A 15,876-nucleotide genomic window follows, 5' to 3' on the forward strand; every position below is an offset into this window, starting at 1 on the left:
ATATTATATATATATATATAATAGAAAGAAAAAGGAAAAAATTGTCTTAATTGCAAAAGATATGATGACCTATATAGAAAATCCAATGAAATGTACAAAATACAAAAGTTTGGCAAAGCTGCAAAATACAGCATCAATATAGGAAAATCAGTTTTATTCGTAATAATTTTGTGAACAATCAGTGCTACAATAGCACTAAAAATATAAAATATTTAGAAATAAAGCCAAAAAAGAACGTGGAACAGTTGCACACTGTAAACTACTATAAAACATAACAAACAGAAATCAGAGAAGACCTTAATAAAGGGAGAAATACACTCTGTCTATGGGTCAGGCAACTCAATATTGTTGAGGTGTCATTGCCCTACAGATTCAATGCAATGCCAATTAATAGTACATAGGGTTGAATAGTGTTCTTCAATATTTATGCCCATCTGGAGTCTATGAATGTGACTTTATGTGGCAATAAGGTCGTTATAGATATATTAATTAACTTCATACTGGTGATGGTTTTATGGGTGTATACATGTGTCAAAATTTATCAAATAATACACTTTATGTGCAGTTTACAGAATGTCAATCACATCAAGCTAATTAATAAAAGACAAAAAGAAAAGAAACCAAATGATGGAAGTGGTTAAGCCTAGAATAATACATTCTTTCACTGCAGTGTTCTTCTGTACCTAAAATGATAAGACCAAACTGCCATAAGAATATTTTGCTACATTTGTAGTAAAAAAAATAAAAAACAAATCCCAGAACTTATTTTAAAGAATTTTTTTCAAAGCTATACATTGTCTTCACTACGTAAAAGGGGAAATTGTGACATTGTACAAAAAGAAATTATCAAAAAAAAATGGATTTTTTTCCTGGAAATTTATACTTTCTAGTTTTTGCTTTTTTGCCTTTTACTAATTTTTTTTCACATTGGCCATATATCTTTGGGGGCATCCTTTTTAAAAGTTATGAAATAACAGACATTGCAACTTATAGTTACAGCTACAAGACATTCAAGAATAAAACATATAGCTCCAAATCAGCCCCAAAGCTGCTCACATCGTAATTTCTTAACTCATGATAAGTAGTATTAGGAGGCAATAGGTACTATGTACAGAAATTCTTGATCTCATATTCTTTCATTAAACATATTTTAAGATATGTGTTTCATTAAACACTATTTCTCAGGTATTCTGTTAGACATTTGAACTCCTCAAAGAGGTCAAATAGGCAGCTTAATGTGGAAAGGATAAAGGACCTTTTAGGAGCAAGGTGGCCTATTAGGATTTATTTTTCATGTGATATAAATTCTTTTCATTTAAGAGTAATAAAATAATTTATAATTTCTAACAATGAATCAAGTTTTAGCATTTTGTGAATGAGTATGATGAAGCAGCAGCCTGGGGAATTTCAACTTCATGGTTGGAAGCCTATGACAAGATTGCTATAGATGGAGAATTACAGTTCACATGAATAATAATATTAACTATAGTATATTGACAAGGTTCAAGCATCTTATATTTGCAACCTTAGAATGGAACATCTTTCAATCATTTAAAATAATGTTGTCACGTATTAGCTCCATGTTTGCCAGACATGGAATGAAAAGAATGGTACAGTGCAGATCTTTCTATTCACAATCTAGACTTACCAGTTGCTCTCCCATCACATTTGCTTTTAATGCCTACCCCCATTTAAAGAATCCTGCAGTGCCCTAATGATTGGACACACAATAAACTCAACTTTTCTAGGGAAATGCTTTTCTAGTTTTTGTTGTTTTGTTATTTTTATGGAACAAGTTAGTCAACTGCAAAGTCATTCTTAGTGCAGTACCTCATGGGTTTTATACACACTATGACTAAGAGTGTAAAAGTTGATAGTATTGAGAATAAAGAGAGCAGAAAGATGGAGTGGGCCTATACTTTGAATGAGTTTCTGTTATGACCAGTGGATTAAACTGGTTCCATGAAGACCCTCCTACTACTACCTCTTGGTATTTATTAATATCACTGATGCATAACCACCTAAAGAATTTACAAATACTGAAACCCAAACAAGCTCTGGAATACATGCATCCTGGACACTAAAGAGAGAGGCAGTTAAATAAATTTGATCATTTACTGGATGCCTCATATCTGCTATTCTTCAGGTGCTTAAAATGCTGGCACCCTGTGACATTCTGCTTCCCATGACTGCCCTCAGAGCACCATGGTATGGCAGAAAAATCATATGTGTTTGCTCATCTGATAAGTAAGGGATAATGACATAAATCCCAGAATCAATGTCAATGTTAAATTATGTAGACCTTACATATAGTATATTCAAGGACCATAGATATTTTATTAGAATCTTTGGAGTCTGAGAAGCTTAGATGATTATAAAGCTAAATAATATAATCATTTAAAAATATTTTCATAATATTATATGATAAATAAACTGCACTGCTTAGTTATGTCTGCTCAAGGACATAACTAAGCTTAATGACATTGATGATCCACCAGGGTGATAAACTGACTAAATTTGGGCTTGAAACACACTGCAATTTTTCTCCCTTACAAATTCCATCTTAATAATTCTTTCTCTCTTAAAATAATGTTAACATGTTTATTTTGAAAAACAGCAAGTAAAAGAAGAAGCAACTGGTCCAAAAGTATCCTACATTGAAAAGAGAGCCAATGTACTACTTAAAACAAGGTTGCAAACACCCAGCAAGTGAGTGATGTGTATGTCCATAATTACAAGCAGGCTTCATCAGGATTGCAGAGAAAAAGGAGGCCATTTCATGCACTGATTTTGCCAGTTGAAAACCTATTTCAATTTAATTGGCTAGGAAAAATTGGATGATTTTATAAACTTAAAAGGAAAGATGCAGTACTGGGCTGCAAAACAGAGATACGTGTGGAAAATGAATGGTATTAAATTGGTCTCAACACTCAGAGGGCTGAAAGACTATGCTCATGTCTTGTCTGACAGGATAACAGACATCTCCACAGGAGCCATGAGTAGGCTTGGAAGAATAAGCTTGAATGCTCAAAGGATAAATCCCTCTGGATTTGTAAAAGGGAAAACCATATCAAAGAGAGAAGATATGCAACATTATTACTGGGAAAAAAAATTAGGAAAAATTTCTGGGATTTTCTGCTATGGAAAAAAATATTCTAAAACAGACATTTCTTCTTCCTCTCTGCCACTGTACAGAAAAAGGTACTCCTAGACTTGGAGAGACCCACCTCTGACCCTGCATCTGAGAGGACCCATGCTTTTAAGCACATTTCTTAATATTTTCTAAGTCCTTCTCTGGTAGTTGAGACCAGTTGTGGCTGTCAATCCTGTCTGGTCAGGACCACACAAGTTTGCATTAAGACATGCATTGGACAGGATATACATATCTCCTCTTGGGGTACTGTCCAAACCTATTCTATATATAGATTTGATCATAAGCCCCAGGAATTCTGGGGCTCATATTTTTGAACTTGTCCCAGAGTATGGGGGCCAGGTCTGTTTTCAGGAGGATGATTGGTGAGTAGACTGCTCCCCCAGGCTGGATGGCATTTCACTTATAGAATCCCATAAGACTGGGTACCAGAATGTTGATGATATGCTCATTTCAAGTGACTCAAATTATTAATATGGAAAAAATACTTGCTCAGGACCACAATCCTTTAGAAAGACCTTGGAGAGAGGGGAGAACACATTTCGATTGAAAGTCAAGTCATCAATCTGGGATAAAATGTAGTTCAAACATTTTTTAAAGAAAAAAGAGAAAATCTTGCATTTGTGTGTACATGATTGCTTTATTTTTTATGGATCTCTTGTTAAAAAATCTTGTTTATATCCATAGATTTGGTTTCCAGATATATAAGATCTTTTAAATTTTCATTTCCTAAAATATTTCACCAAACATTTATTTCTCAGGAGCAAGGTATTTTGGATGGGGGGTAGGGGGATTGTTTGAGAAACTCTGGCTTAAATGAAGTTAAATGGAGCTTCTTTTGTTGCAGAACTTCCCAGAGTGAACATGCTGACATGCATTATGAAAAAGCAAATGTGGATGCAGCCCCCCCCCAGCACCCGCTTTTTCACAGCATCCAATGAGATCAATATTCCTCAAGAACACATTTTTTAAAAGTGCTATTTTAGAAGAATAATGCTGGGACCACATATAGAAGACTTTTTCTATTTTTGTTCCTTGGAGGGCAGAAGAGGACAGGATACGTTGGTTCTCTGAAAGGTCTATTTTTGTAAACAATGAACCATAAATGCAAGATAAGCTTTTTGGTCTGACAACTGGGCATCTCCTTATGATTCAGTAAAGACTTTTCCTAGAGAAAAATCCCATGATATAGTTAAGGTGTGGGCCATTAGAGGGCTCTGTAGGCCTGATAGATCTCTATTTTCAATACCAGGACACACTGAGAGAATCACTGTGTGATGACACTGGGTGGTGTGAAGATGACACGCTGACACTTAGAGTGAGCTATCCCCAGACTGGGTGCACTTCAACCATTACATTTGGAGCAAACAGCAGGATTAACACAAATACTTTTTTTTCTCCATTAAGTTCTTGATAAAAATAGCAAACTGGAGATATAAACTCATCTTCTAAATGTAGGGCAATTCAATTAGAAAAAATTAAAATTAAAATAAAACTTAAAGGGATCATTGAATATGAATGTTATCTGGGTAAACCCTTTTCAGATACCTCTCAGCTTTCTAGTTCTTGGTACTTCTTTGTGGTTAGCAACTCATTTTCTCCACACATTGATTGCTATTTATTCCCTTTTACCCATTCATCAGTATACTGCCAGACACATTATATCAAGATAATGCAATCCATTCACTTATAACATGTAGCTTGGCATTTAGTGTGAACAACACATGTAATAGTTTAAGCACATAGATGTATCCAACCGTCCTAAATAAGTAACATTTTTAGTCATACTATGTTTTAATATTATAGATATAAATGGACAATCAAATGTACACTTGGCTTAGTTGGAAGAAATCTGTTAATTCACTGTGATAGTTTGTGAATGAGGAAATTCTACCACAGATTTGTACCATGAGAAATCCTGATTACCTAAAACCACTGTGGTTCCCACAGTGGGGTCCCAAGACCAGCGGCATCAACACCAATAGAAAGCTTGTTAAAAATGTAAGCTCCTGACCCCACTCCAGACCTGATGAATCAGGAAGTCTGCTGGATTGGCTTAAACAACATAAAATGGCTATTTATAGTTATAAACAAGCCACTAAGTTATGAACAAGCCACTAAGGAGATTGTTAAAACACTTCAGGAAAAGACAGGGTCGGCATATTCTTAAATAAAGCTAGATTATCTCACTAAATAAGCCAGAAAGGAGACTGAAATGCAAATCCTGCTTTGCTTCCTCTCTTTACATCTTGACATGAGATGAGTGTCATTTAGTCAATGGAAACACTTCACATTGTAGCCCGGGGTCCAACTGCTGGAGCTGAGTTCCTTTGCAGATTCAGAAAAAATGACAGAAAACCCTTTCTGTCTCCTTATATCTCCTTCCCATATTTAAAGAAAATGTTTCAACACTCAAATGTAGAATCCTCAAATGCAACCCCATAACAATGTCTCTGGAAGTTGTTTTTTTTTTTTTTTTTCAAATTTGGTCAGCAACCAGCAACCAGTGCTGGTAGAGAGGTGTCCCAGGGTCTGTCACAAAGTGCTAGCAAAGCTCAGAGGGGGCGGTTTCACCAGTGATTTGTGTCCTGATAGGAGCAGTAGCTGGAGAATGGATGTTTCCATTTGGAAAGATACTTCCTCTCCCTTCCCCAACTCTTTAACTTTTTTTGTCACTGTCATGCAGCAATAAAAGCAAAAGTTAATGTTCCCAGAAGTACTTAGGAACCTCTCTAGGCATTTGTAATTTTCAAAAGTGCTTTGAGTTGTTTTTTTTCTCCTACCCATCAAGGGTCCTTATCTAGGTGCCTGTAAACCTCAAATAAAAAAAAATAATAAAAAAAAAACATTTAAAAAGAAAGAACACTCTGAACCTCATCATCACTTCAGAACTAGTCTGTGTGTCATGTTCTTGCCACTTCAGTTGCCTCATCTCCTAAATGCAGATGTCATTACTGAGTGCACAGGCTTCAAGAGGACCACCATCTCTACTAGTGATGGAATTGAGAGGATGCTCCTGGAGGGTCCAAGTAAAAGTACCTGCGTAAGAGCATAATTCCCCTAAAGCATTCTCAATGTGAAAATCATGTAGCAAAAGAGAAGAGTAGCAAAGAAAAGGGGACAGTACAACTTAGAAATCAAATCTGCTAAAGCTTGGTGTCAGAGCAAATGGCAAGAGCTGGGTAAGATCATGTGCCCTAGCATAGCCATCCCTGGAGGCATCTGCATGTCTACAGATAGAATTTGCCCATGCATCAGTCAACATACAATTCCCCCTCTCAAAGGAGCTGCTAAACCACACTGCAAACTCTAGTTAGCTCATCAAATTCAGCATCCTGTACAAACAACCTAAGAAGGAAACCACATCTCAGAAACCAATGCACCCATTGACAAATGCCTTAAAAGGGATAATAAATAATGATTTTTCTACTGCATCACTCCTGAGTTCAACTTTCTGACCTTCCTGTTATTGCTACTATACCTGAGAGGTGACTAAAACTGGGATATTAAACATAGCATTATTATTGATGTACTTGGTAATTATAGTATTATTGTTAGCACCTCTAACAAAATGTAAATATAGTAGGGACAGGTCTTCAGATAGCTATACTTGGGACATGTATACCCAGGCATCTTTCCAAACAGTGTGAACCCTAATATTCCCATTTGCTGAGTCATAGAGATGATAGAAGCTGAATGGCAGAAGACTTAAAATTATTCAGTCTTCTAATTTTATTTTCCTATTCTCTACTAGGAGTCATTATAAAAGAAATAATAGAAGACACAAATATAAATTAGTTTATATACAGATATTCACTGAAATGCTGGGGAAGTAATAGAAAAATTGGAAGCTACCTGTGGCCAACAATTAGGGGTTGGTATATCCAATGATAGAATAGTAGGCTTAAATAAATTTCTGCAAAGACATTACTGTGACATAAAACATGCTCAATATATATAAGTAGCAATCAAGATTATATAACAATACAATACTCAGGGTGGAGGAAAGACTAAAATGGTCCAAAGTACATTAGTGGGTATATCACAGTGACATGATTTTAGTGATTATGAAAATTCTTCCTGTTTTTTCAATATTTTTCTAATTTTCTATAATAAGTACAATGTTCTTAGTATAAAAAACAAGAACATTCATATAGTGTACATTTCCCTTATAAGAAAGCTTTAGGCATACAAAGTAATTAAAACAAACCAACATGACAAGTAAATTCATATTGCTGATTATATTGTCTGCCACTTGTTCTAGAGCTGACCTCTGAGAGTCCCTCCACCATGATACTTTCATGGGCATGCCAGCTCTGTACAGGCACTCACCTGGGAAGGTGTTGTCACACTGATTTCGGGAACAAAGTTGTCCTCAAAGAAGTTGATGATATTCTCCTGCTGCAGATCCTTTGTTGGGGTGACTTTAGGCAGAGGTGGGACAGGAGGTCCTTTTCTTGTCTAGAAACATTGAATATAAACATTACAGCAGCCAAATAGGACAAGCAAGACAGGCAGAAATGTCACAGGAACAGAACTCGATGGAAAAATTAATCTCAAATGGAAACTTGGACCTGGATATAGATATAGGCCTAATTAATTGAAGTAAAGAATGCAGGATGTCTCCGATGGCTCTCTGGGCACTGACACACTATAGTCCAGTAAGAAAAACCCAGGCTGTGAGAGTCTGTTCATCTCAACACAAACACTCTATGCAGGGATACAGGGCCCGCAAGGTTTAAACTAAGCCAACATCTTCTGTGATCTAAACTGAAAATGATTTCTCATTTCAACAATAACTTAGAGTTTCAAAACTAAAACCAAGCAAGCTTTTTATTAGAATCACTGAGATCAACTATAGGCGGTTTCCATTTCACTTTCTGCTCCAGGATTTTGAAATAAGAACTGAAGATCAGTTGTAAATACCTTCTTATGACTTTCGTTGGTTTTAACCATATTCATGAACACTTGAACTGGGCTGGGAATTCAAATTTTCCTATAGGCCTTTTATTTTCACCCAAAGTAGGAAACATAAAGATGATAATTTTCCCATTTGGTTACTTTCAACGGGCCCTTACTGTTTCTTTCAATCATTTGGTCCACGCAGTTTTATTAAGTGGCTACTCATGCACAATAAACTGTGAGTAATACAAAAGTGTGAAATGATACATAAACTTAACTGCTTTTCTTGGCAGTACTTGCCCCAAGTACAACCTAAAGCATTAAAAAGAATGAGGAAGGTAGGATTAAATGAACCCTTGAAAAAAAAATAATAATAATTCTTTTTTTTTTCTTTTCTTTTCTTTTTTGCAGTACTTGGCCTCAACCTCAAGTCCTCATGCATGCTGGGCAAGTGTTCTACCACTAAGCCACATCCCTAGCCCATGAAAGGTAGGCTTCTGAGAGCGAGATAGGATAGAAGGAAAGTACAAGCTAACCCGAGGAAGATGAGAATGTGGCAAGAAGTCTCAAGAGGTTAAAACATAAAGCATGGGAAGAAATATAAAAGTCAAACAAGAGAACTGGATTTCTCAGTGGTAATTACAATGCCTACAGGCTCACAGCTCAGTTTTCCTAGTTGGAAACATCTCTTAATGGCCCAGCACCAGAGAATGAGCCATGGGGTCACCTCACATGAGTTTTATCCCCCAGTGTGTGTGGTCTCCTACCTGTGAAGGCGACCTGGGCCGTGCTGGTACAGGGGATGCAGGCGCTAGTGTATGATTGGGACTGGCTGTGGGGCTTGGCAAGGGTGAAGCCTCCTCCGGTGGTGATGGTGTCTTTGCAATGCGGAGAGGACCTGAATCACTGGATGAACACCGGGGGTTAAACAAGGGTCCTTCTGAGAAACAGGTCTCATTTGATCAGAGATTCTCCATGCCAGGGAACTCCTGAAACTTAACAGGTACTGGTATCCTACTCCCCACTTCCAGGGTTATTCTGGTTATTAGTAACAGAATGGTGATAACTGGTACCATTAACTGTCCACTCTTAGCCAGACCCAATGCATATATTATTTCTTATCTTCAAAACAGCTACGCGCTATTGCCCCACTTTACAGATATGGAAAGTGGGGCACAGAAGGTTGAAAAAAAATAACCTAAAAGCTCTCAGCAATATAGTGATTCTGAATTCAGGTCTTAGTAATGCAAACCTCTTGTTCTTTTCACTATATTAAACAGACTAAAGATTCTTCCAAACATCAGCTGAGTTAATTTAACCAGTTTCACTTTATACCTCCAAAAGAATTTTGGCATATCAAAGTCTATGAAAATAACTATGCATAAAATGATAAAGTTCATATTCAAAGGCACCTTAAGAGAGTATTAATAAACCTTTTGTAGAAGTATGCTTTCTGATAACATTTGAAAATAAATTCAGTAATAATTTCTCTCTACACCTTATAAAACAGTGACTCAACTCAGACACCCTGAAATGTGCAAACAAACCATGTGATGGGCAAGATTCAGTGATGTTTGTTGAGAACCTACAATGTTCCTGGAACCAAGCCAGATGCTTAGAAACAGCTAAATGCAATGAAGAAGATCAGGACACATCTTACTCTAAGAATTTCTAAAGTCTACCAGCTAGAAGGAACAGAATCTGTACCCTAAAATTAACAAGCACAAACACAACAGCATGGTCTACATATTTAAGGGCCTTTAGAGAATAGACATGCCACATGATTGGGGCCACCTGCCAACAATCATGGCTTCTGATGGGAAACACAGCCCCAGTCTAGGCTCCAAAGAGATTCCACCGAGTTCACTCACCACCTCATTCTGTAGAGGAATGTTGGAAAAAAAATGAAAGGAACATTTGTTAAGTGGTCATGACCCCACTTTCTCCTTACTTTATCTGATTCAGCAACACTAAAATTGTCCATGAATTGTTTCTCTCATTTCCATTTAAGGAAGCAAGCCTTAAATATTTTTAATATACTTAATTTTAAAATATCCAAAAGTCATTTTGATAGTCCTATTCTAATTCTTCCTTTGTTTCTAACCCAATATTGTAATCACCATATTTAAACATTAACTCTGCCCTTTTCATATGTCCCTTTAGGCAATGTTCTTTCCCTTAGAGAACTTGGGATAGCAGCTTTAGCAGGCACCAAAATTTTGAATTCAAGAATAGAAAATGAGAAAACTAGTTATCTCCAGAGGAATCCAGACACTGGCATATGTAGATGTTTGTGTATGACTATGTGTATTTCCAAAAATGCAACTGTATGATTGTTTGCACTGATTGATATTAAAATTGCAAACATAGAATGTCAGGACTGCATTTTACCTTAGAAACTATTTCAGTCAGTGGTATCATATTTTGTCCAATGATTTTAAAATAAATGAAATATTTAGGCTGAGAGTTTACTGGATTTACTCAAAGAAAGCAAAACAAGATAACAGCAGAATCATAAAACTAAAAGCAGGATCTTCCGACTTCTAGTCTAAGACTTGCTAATCTGCATTCTCTGAGTAGCCAGTGCCTGAGAAGGATGAAAAAAAGGAACTCTCATACATTGCTGGTGGGACTGTAAATTGGTGCAGCCAATATGGAAAGCACTATGGAGAGTCCTTGGAAATCTGGGAATAGAGCCCCCATTTAACCCAGCTATCCCTCTCCTCAGACTATACCCAAAGGACTTAAAAACAGCATATTACTGGGACACAGCCACATCAATGATTATAGCAGCACAATTTACAATAGCTAAACTGTGGAGCCAACCTAGATGCCCTTCAGTGGATGAATGGATAAAAAAAAAAAAATGTGGCATATATACACAATGGAATTTTACTCAGCAATAAAAGAGAATAAAATCATGGTATTTGCATGTAAATGGATGGCATTGGAGAAGATAATGCTAGGTGAAGTTAGCCAATCCCCAAAAAACAAATGTGAATGCTTTCTCTGATATAAGGAGGCTGACTCATAGTGGGGTAGGGAGGGGGAGCATGGGAGGAATAGATGAATTCTAGATAGAGCAGAGGGGTGGGAGGGAAAGGGAGGAGGCAGGGGATTAGCAAGGATGGTAGAGTGTAATGGACATCATTATTCAAAGTACATGTTTTAAGACACAAATCGGGTATCAACATTCTTTATATACAAACAGAGATATGAAAAATTGTGATATATAAGTGTAACAAGAATTGTAATGCAAAAAAAAAAACAAAGTACATGTATAAATACATGAATTAGTGTGAACATACTTTATATACAAAGACATGAAAAGTTGTGCTCTATATGTGTAATAAGAATTGTAGTGCATTCCGCTGTTGTGTATTTAAAAAAATAAAATCAATTAAAAAAAATAAAATCACAGGAGAGAGTTAGTGTGAAGCCAAACCTGGCATACAAACAATAACTATGTGCAATGAAATAACAGAACAGTGTTTGCCAGATCAGTCACAGCAGAGTATGAAAAGCTGAGGCCTCGCCTACTTCTTTCCTTTCCCAAAATGCATTCATCATAGATGTCAGCACCAATGATAAGAATCAGTAGTAGGTGTCAGGAGTTTGGACAATTCCTTTCTCTTTCAGAAAAAGTAATGAGTGGGCAAGTAGATTATTTATTTATTTCAATTGCTCTCAGGGCCTATATTAAGCAGAGAGGCAGCTAGTAATTTCTTCTGTGACAATAAGAACCCTCATGGGGCAGCCAAAGACCAGAAGTAAGTGTAAAAGCAGAGAAATGAGGTGAGAATTAGCCTCTTCATAGCAAGACTCCTTTCAGACTCTTATAACATGCTGGTCTACAGACTGCAGAAATTTCAACAAGCAGCATGATGAAGGTACAGACAAGAACTCAGCTCTGAACAATGGCCTACCTGGGAGCTCCTTGGATGGTGAAGGCCTTGTCAGCGTGCTGGTCGCCCAATTTTGTCATCACTTCATACAATTTGTGGCAGAGCTAAGGGGACAGAAGCCACTTGTCTATTAGCTGAACATTATCCTTGTGCAAACCCAGGATATTTTCCCAGGGGAAAAACATTATCTATTGAGAAACTAAGAATCTTATGAGAGTTAGGGTGGTCTCAGGACCACTGAAATTCTGCCTATGGCTCCACTTTAAAATCCACATCAAAACTCAAACAAACTAAACATAAATAGATGTAAAATATCAAAACATACTTTTTCACCATTTTACAGAGCAGATAACAAAAGCTTACCATTTAAACTTATTCTATTAGAAATAGTCACATAACTACCCTGTTGAGCTAAGAAAATATCAGTCAAGAACAGAACTGCTCTCTGAATATATTGAGACCCTTTTTTCATCATCTTAAAGTAGCACTTGACATTCCAACTTCATAAGCTCACCGAAAAGGAAAAAGAGACTGTGAGGCTGTAACAAAATCTTCAAAAGTGTAAAGAACTATGTGGTCACTACAAACAACTGCAAACATTACAGAGTAATAACACACTGCCACAAGAAACCCTTCCTTTACTTTGCATTCCATTTGTAAAAATAATTATCATTACTCACCACTGCAATTTCCTTGTGAAACTTGGCCTCAAGGCTGGAGACATTTTTGAAAGTATTAACATAAAATCCAACTCGTCTACCATGTGGAAATACAAAGAGAGATAAGAGAAGGAGAGAGTAGATAGCAAAAGTCAGATTTACAATGGCAATGAAACATATGAAAACCAGGTGTTCTCATTTTGAGTAACACTGGATGAAATAAAAATACTTAAAGCATTCCCAACCTTACCTCATCTGTTAATAAACAAAAAACCATTTTTGGTACCCAGCATGGCCTCCTCTGAAGTTCAGTTACAACCTCAGGACAGTGGCTTTCAAACTTCAGTGTGCATCAGAAACACTTGGAGCATTTGCTTCTGATTCAACAGCGGGTGGAGACTGAGAATGTCCACTTCCAACAAATTTCTAGGAGATGCTGATGTCTCTGATACAGAGACAACACTTTTGGACCACCATCCTGAGAATTTGTTTGTATTTTAGGCATAAATCTTGACAATATCAAGATCAAGGTTATTTTTTTATTTTTATAAAACATAATAGTTTTAGAATGCATTGTACTCCATGTATGTATAATATGTCAAAATATACTCTATTAGCAGGGCACAGTGGTGCACACCTATAATGCCAGTGGCTCAGGAGGCTGAGGCAGAAGAATCACGAGTTCAATGGTAAGGTACTAAGCAACTCAGTGAAACCCTGTCTCTAAATAAAATACAAAATAGGGCTGGAGATGTGGCTCAGTGGTCAAGTGCCCCTGAGTTCAATCCCTGGTAGCAAAAACAAAACAAAACACTCTACTGTCATATATATCTAAAAACAATAAATTAAAAAGATTTAATGGTCTAATATCAGTATTATATATTTGTACTCCCAACTCTGTGTAATGGGAAATAACAAAACCCATAAATTAATCCTAATTGTTCAGCAAAAGTAAGAGCATACTATTATTGAACAAATAAAATCATAAGCTGCATATCAGCAATGTTTCAAATGTGTTTATGACGGAAAACCATTGGGGGAATATCCTGGAACATAAGCAAAGTCCCCTGGTTCTCATTTTTAGGACCCTAATAGTAAGTGTATCAGCCAGATGTGGATTCAGCCCCATTTCCCCAGGATACCCCTGTCTCTAAATAAGGAATCTTTGGACTCTATGTTAATTAACTCAATCCTACTGAATACATCTGACAAAATTAATACTTTAATTAATGTACATTTTTGTTTCAATGACATTCTTAATATGAACCCCAATAGCCTTACTATTTAATTAGATTCTAAATCTCAATCCTGAATTAGTAAGGACTTTGGTACCAAAAGCATAGGTAGATCTAATAGTGGACCAAGTTATATTGAAAGATTTTATAATGTAGCTGGGTAATAAAATGTGCCTATATACAGTAGGCACCCATCTTATATAGATAATGAGATAAAAGGACAGAAAATAATGAAACTCTTGTGATTGAGTCACACCTTGCTGTGAGTAGGATGTCCATAAGCTGAGGAGGATAAAGGCTCCCTCCTTATCAGAGCCAAGAGAAACAGTTGCCACCTAGGTAATTTTATATGCTGCCTCACTTAATTTTCCTAACTATGTCCTAAGGCAGTGATCACCATTGACCAGGAAAACTAAGGCAAAGAAAGAATAAATGGTCAAAGTCATATCATTAATATGTGAGGAATGAGTATTTGAAAACAAAAGGAAGAAAATGCAATAGAAAAAAAAACATGGACAGCTTGAAAGAAATGCTGTTTAGCAAGGATTTTGATATTCCACCAAATCCTGTGCTTAAATTACATTGTTTACGATTTTAAACAAAATAAAAGCTTGAAGTTCAACTTAGACATTCAGAAACTAATTAATAATTGGGTGGTAAATCCATCCCACCAAAAGAATTTCTTCTTTTGTGACTAATACTGTACCTTAAATTCCTACTTAATCTTAGTTTCTTATACCCACAATCATTGTGTGACCCTGATTTCATATTTTTCTTTTAACTTATTTCAAATCACAGACTTAATCATATATATGTGACTATATACAGTTGGCTGTCTATATCCATGGATTCTGCAACCTCTGATTGAACCACAGATTAAAAATATTACAAAATCCATTTGCACTGAATATATACAGATGATTCTTTGTTCCCTAAAAAATATAGCATAGCAAATATATATATATACACATTTATATATGTATATATATAGTAATTGTATTAGGAATCATACATAATCTAGAGATGATTTAACATATATGGGAGGAAATATGTAGGTTATATACAAACAATGCCATTTTATATAACATACTTGAGCATACGTGGATTTTCATATCTGCAGAGGGTCCTGGAACCTGTTCCCCACAGATACCAAACACAACTATAGATATTTACATACATGTATATATAAATGCATATAGGTGTATATTAATAAGGAAAATACTGGCACAGTGTGTTCAGGAAATAGTTAAGTACTCAGAAATGTCAGACCAGAGGTGGAGAATGACAGTCTAGTAAGGTAGAAGGTTCTTTAGGGTAGGGGCCCTTGCCAACCCACAAAGCATGTTTATTTACAGGCATGGGCAGTGCTTAGACATGTTTCAGACACTTTTTTTTTTTTTGGTACTAGGGAGTGAGTCAAGTGGTGCTACAACTAAGCCACAAGCCACATCCCCAGCTCGTTGTTTTTTTTTTTGTTGTTTGTTTGTTTGTTTGTAGAGACAGAGTGTCACTAAGTTACTTAGAGCCTTGCTAAGTTGCTGAAGCTGGCTTAGAACTTGCAATCTTCCTGCCTCAGCCTCTAAAGCTGCTAGGATTACAGACATGCACCACCACGTCTGGCCAACATGTTTCAGATAGAGGAAAGAAGAGGGATTGTACCTGGATTTGAGGACACTAACCAACATGGCAGTTTGTTGGAAAACTGAGCAAAGAGTACTCATTGTACTCTTGCCAAGAAATCTTCCTGGGGCACTTTGAGTTGATAATCTGTGACCCAGCCTAGAACTCCAATCAACTAAGACTATGTTCTTGACACCTTTCCCCCTTCAATCCCTCATCAAAGGACTTACCAAGCTCTGGGAGCATGTACAGTGGTAGGCTTCATGAACTTACAGTATAGTTGGTGAAGCACCCAGAGGGGCTTATTAATGGACATACACTCTTTTCACACAATAGGAATATATTGAAAGAGAAATACAGAAATTACAAAACCACACATGAGGGTTAAGTACCCCAAATATTCA

At 36.5% G+C, this 15,876-nt stretch overlaps 1 protein-coding gene across 2 annotated transcripts in view; it reads right to left on the reverse strand.

The window, feature by feature from the left end:
• Positions 1-15,876, reverse strand: part of Amph (amphiphysin) — a 216,667-nt gene that overhangs the window by 51,627 nt on the left and 149,164 nt on the right. For both annotated transcript variants that reach the window (XM_048786476.1, XM_048786475.1), the window contains exons 8-11: positions 12,639-12,714; positions 11,980-12,062; positions 8,821-8,959; positions 7,484-7,612 (exon numbers count right to left, since the gene is read on the reverse strand). In XM_048786476.1, the coding sequence (XP_048642433.1) occupies positions 7,484-7,612; positions 8,821-8,959; positions 11,980-12,062; positions 12,639-12,714 (427 nt within the window). The remainder of the gene's footprint in view (positions 1-7,483; positions 7,613-8,820; positions 8,960-11,979; positions 12,063-12,638; positions 12,715-15,876) is intronic.

This window comes from Marmota marmota, unplaced genomic scaffold (genome assembly GCF_001458135.2).
Source record: "Marmota marmota marmota unplaced genomic scaffold, marMar, whole genome shotgun sequence".
In the NCBI taxonomy this organism is placed as follows: domain Eukaryota; kingdom Metazoa; phylum Chordata; class Mammalia; order Rodentia; family Sciuridae; genus Marmota; species Marmota marmota.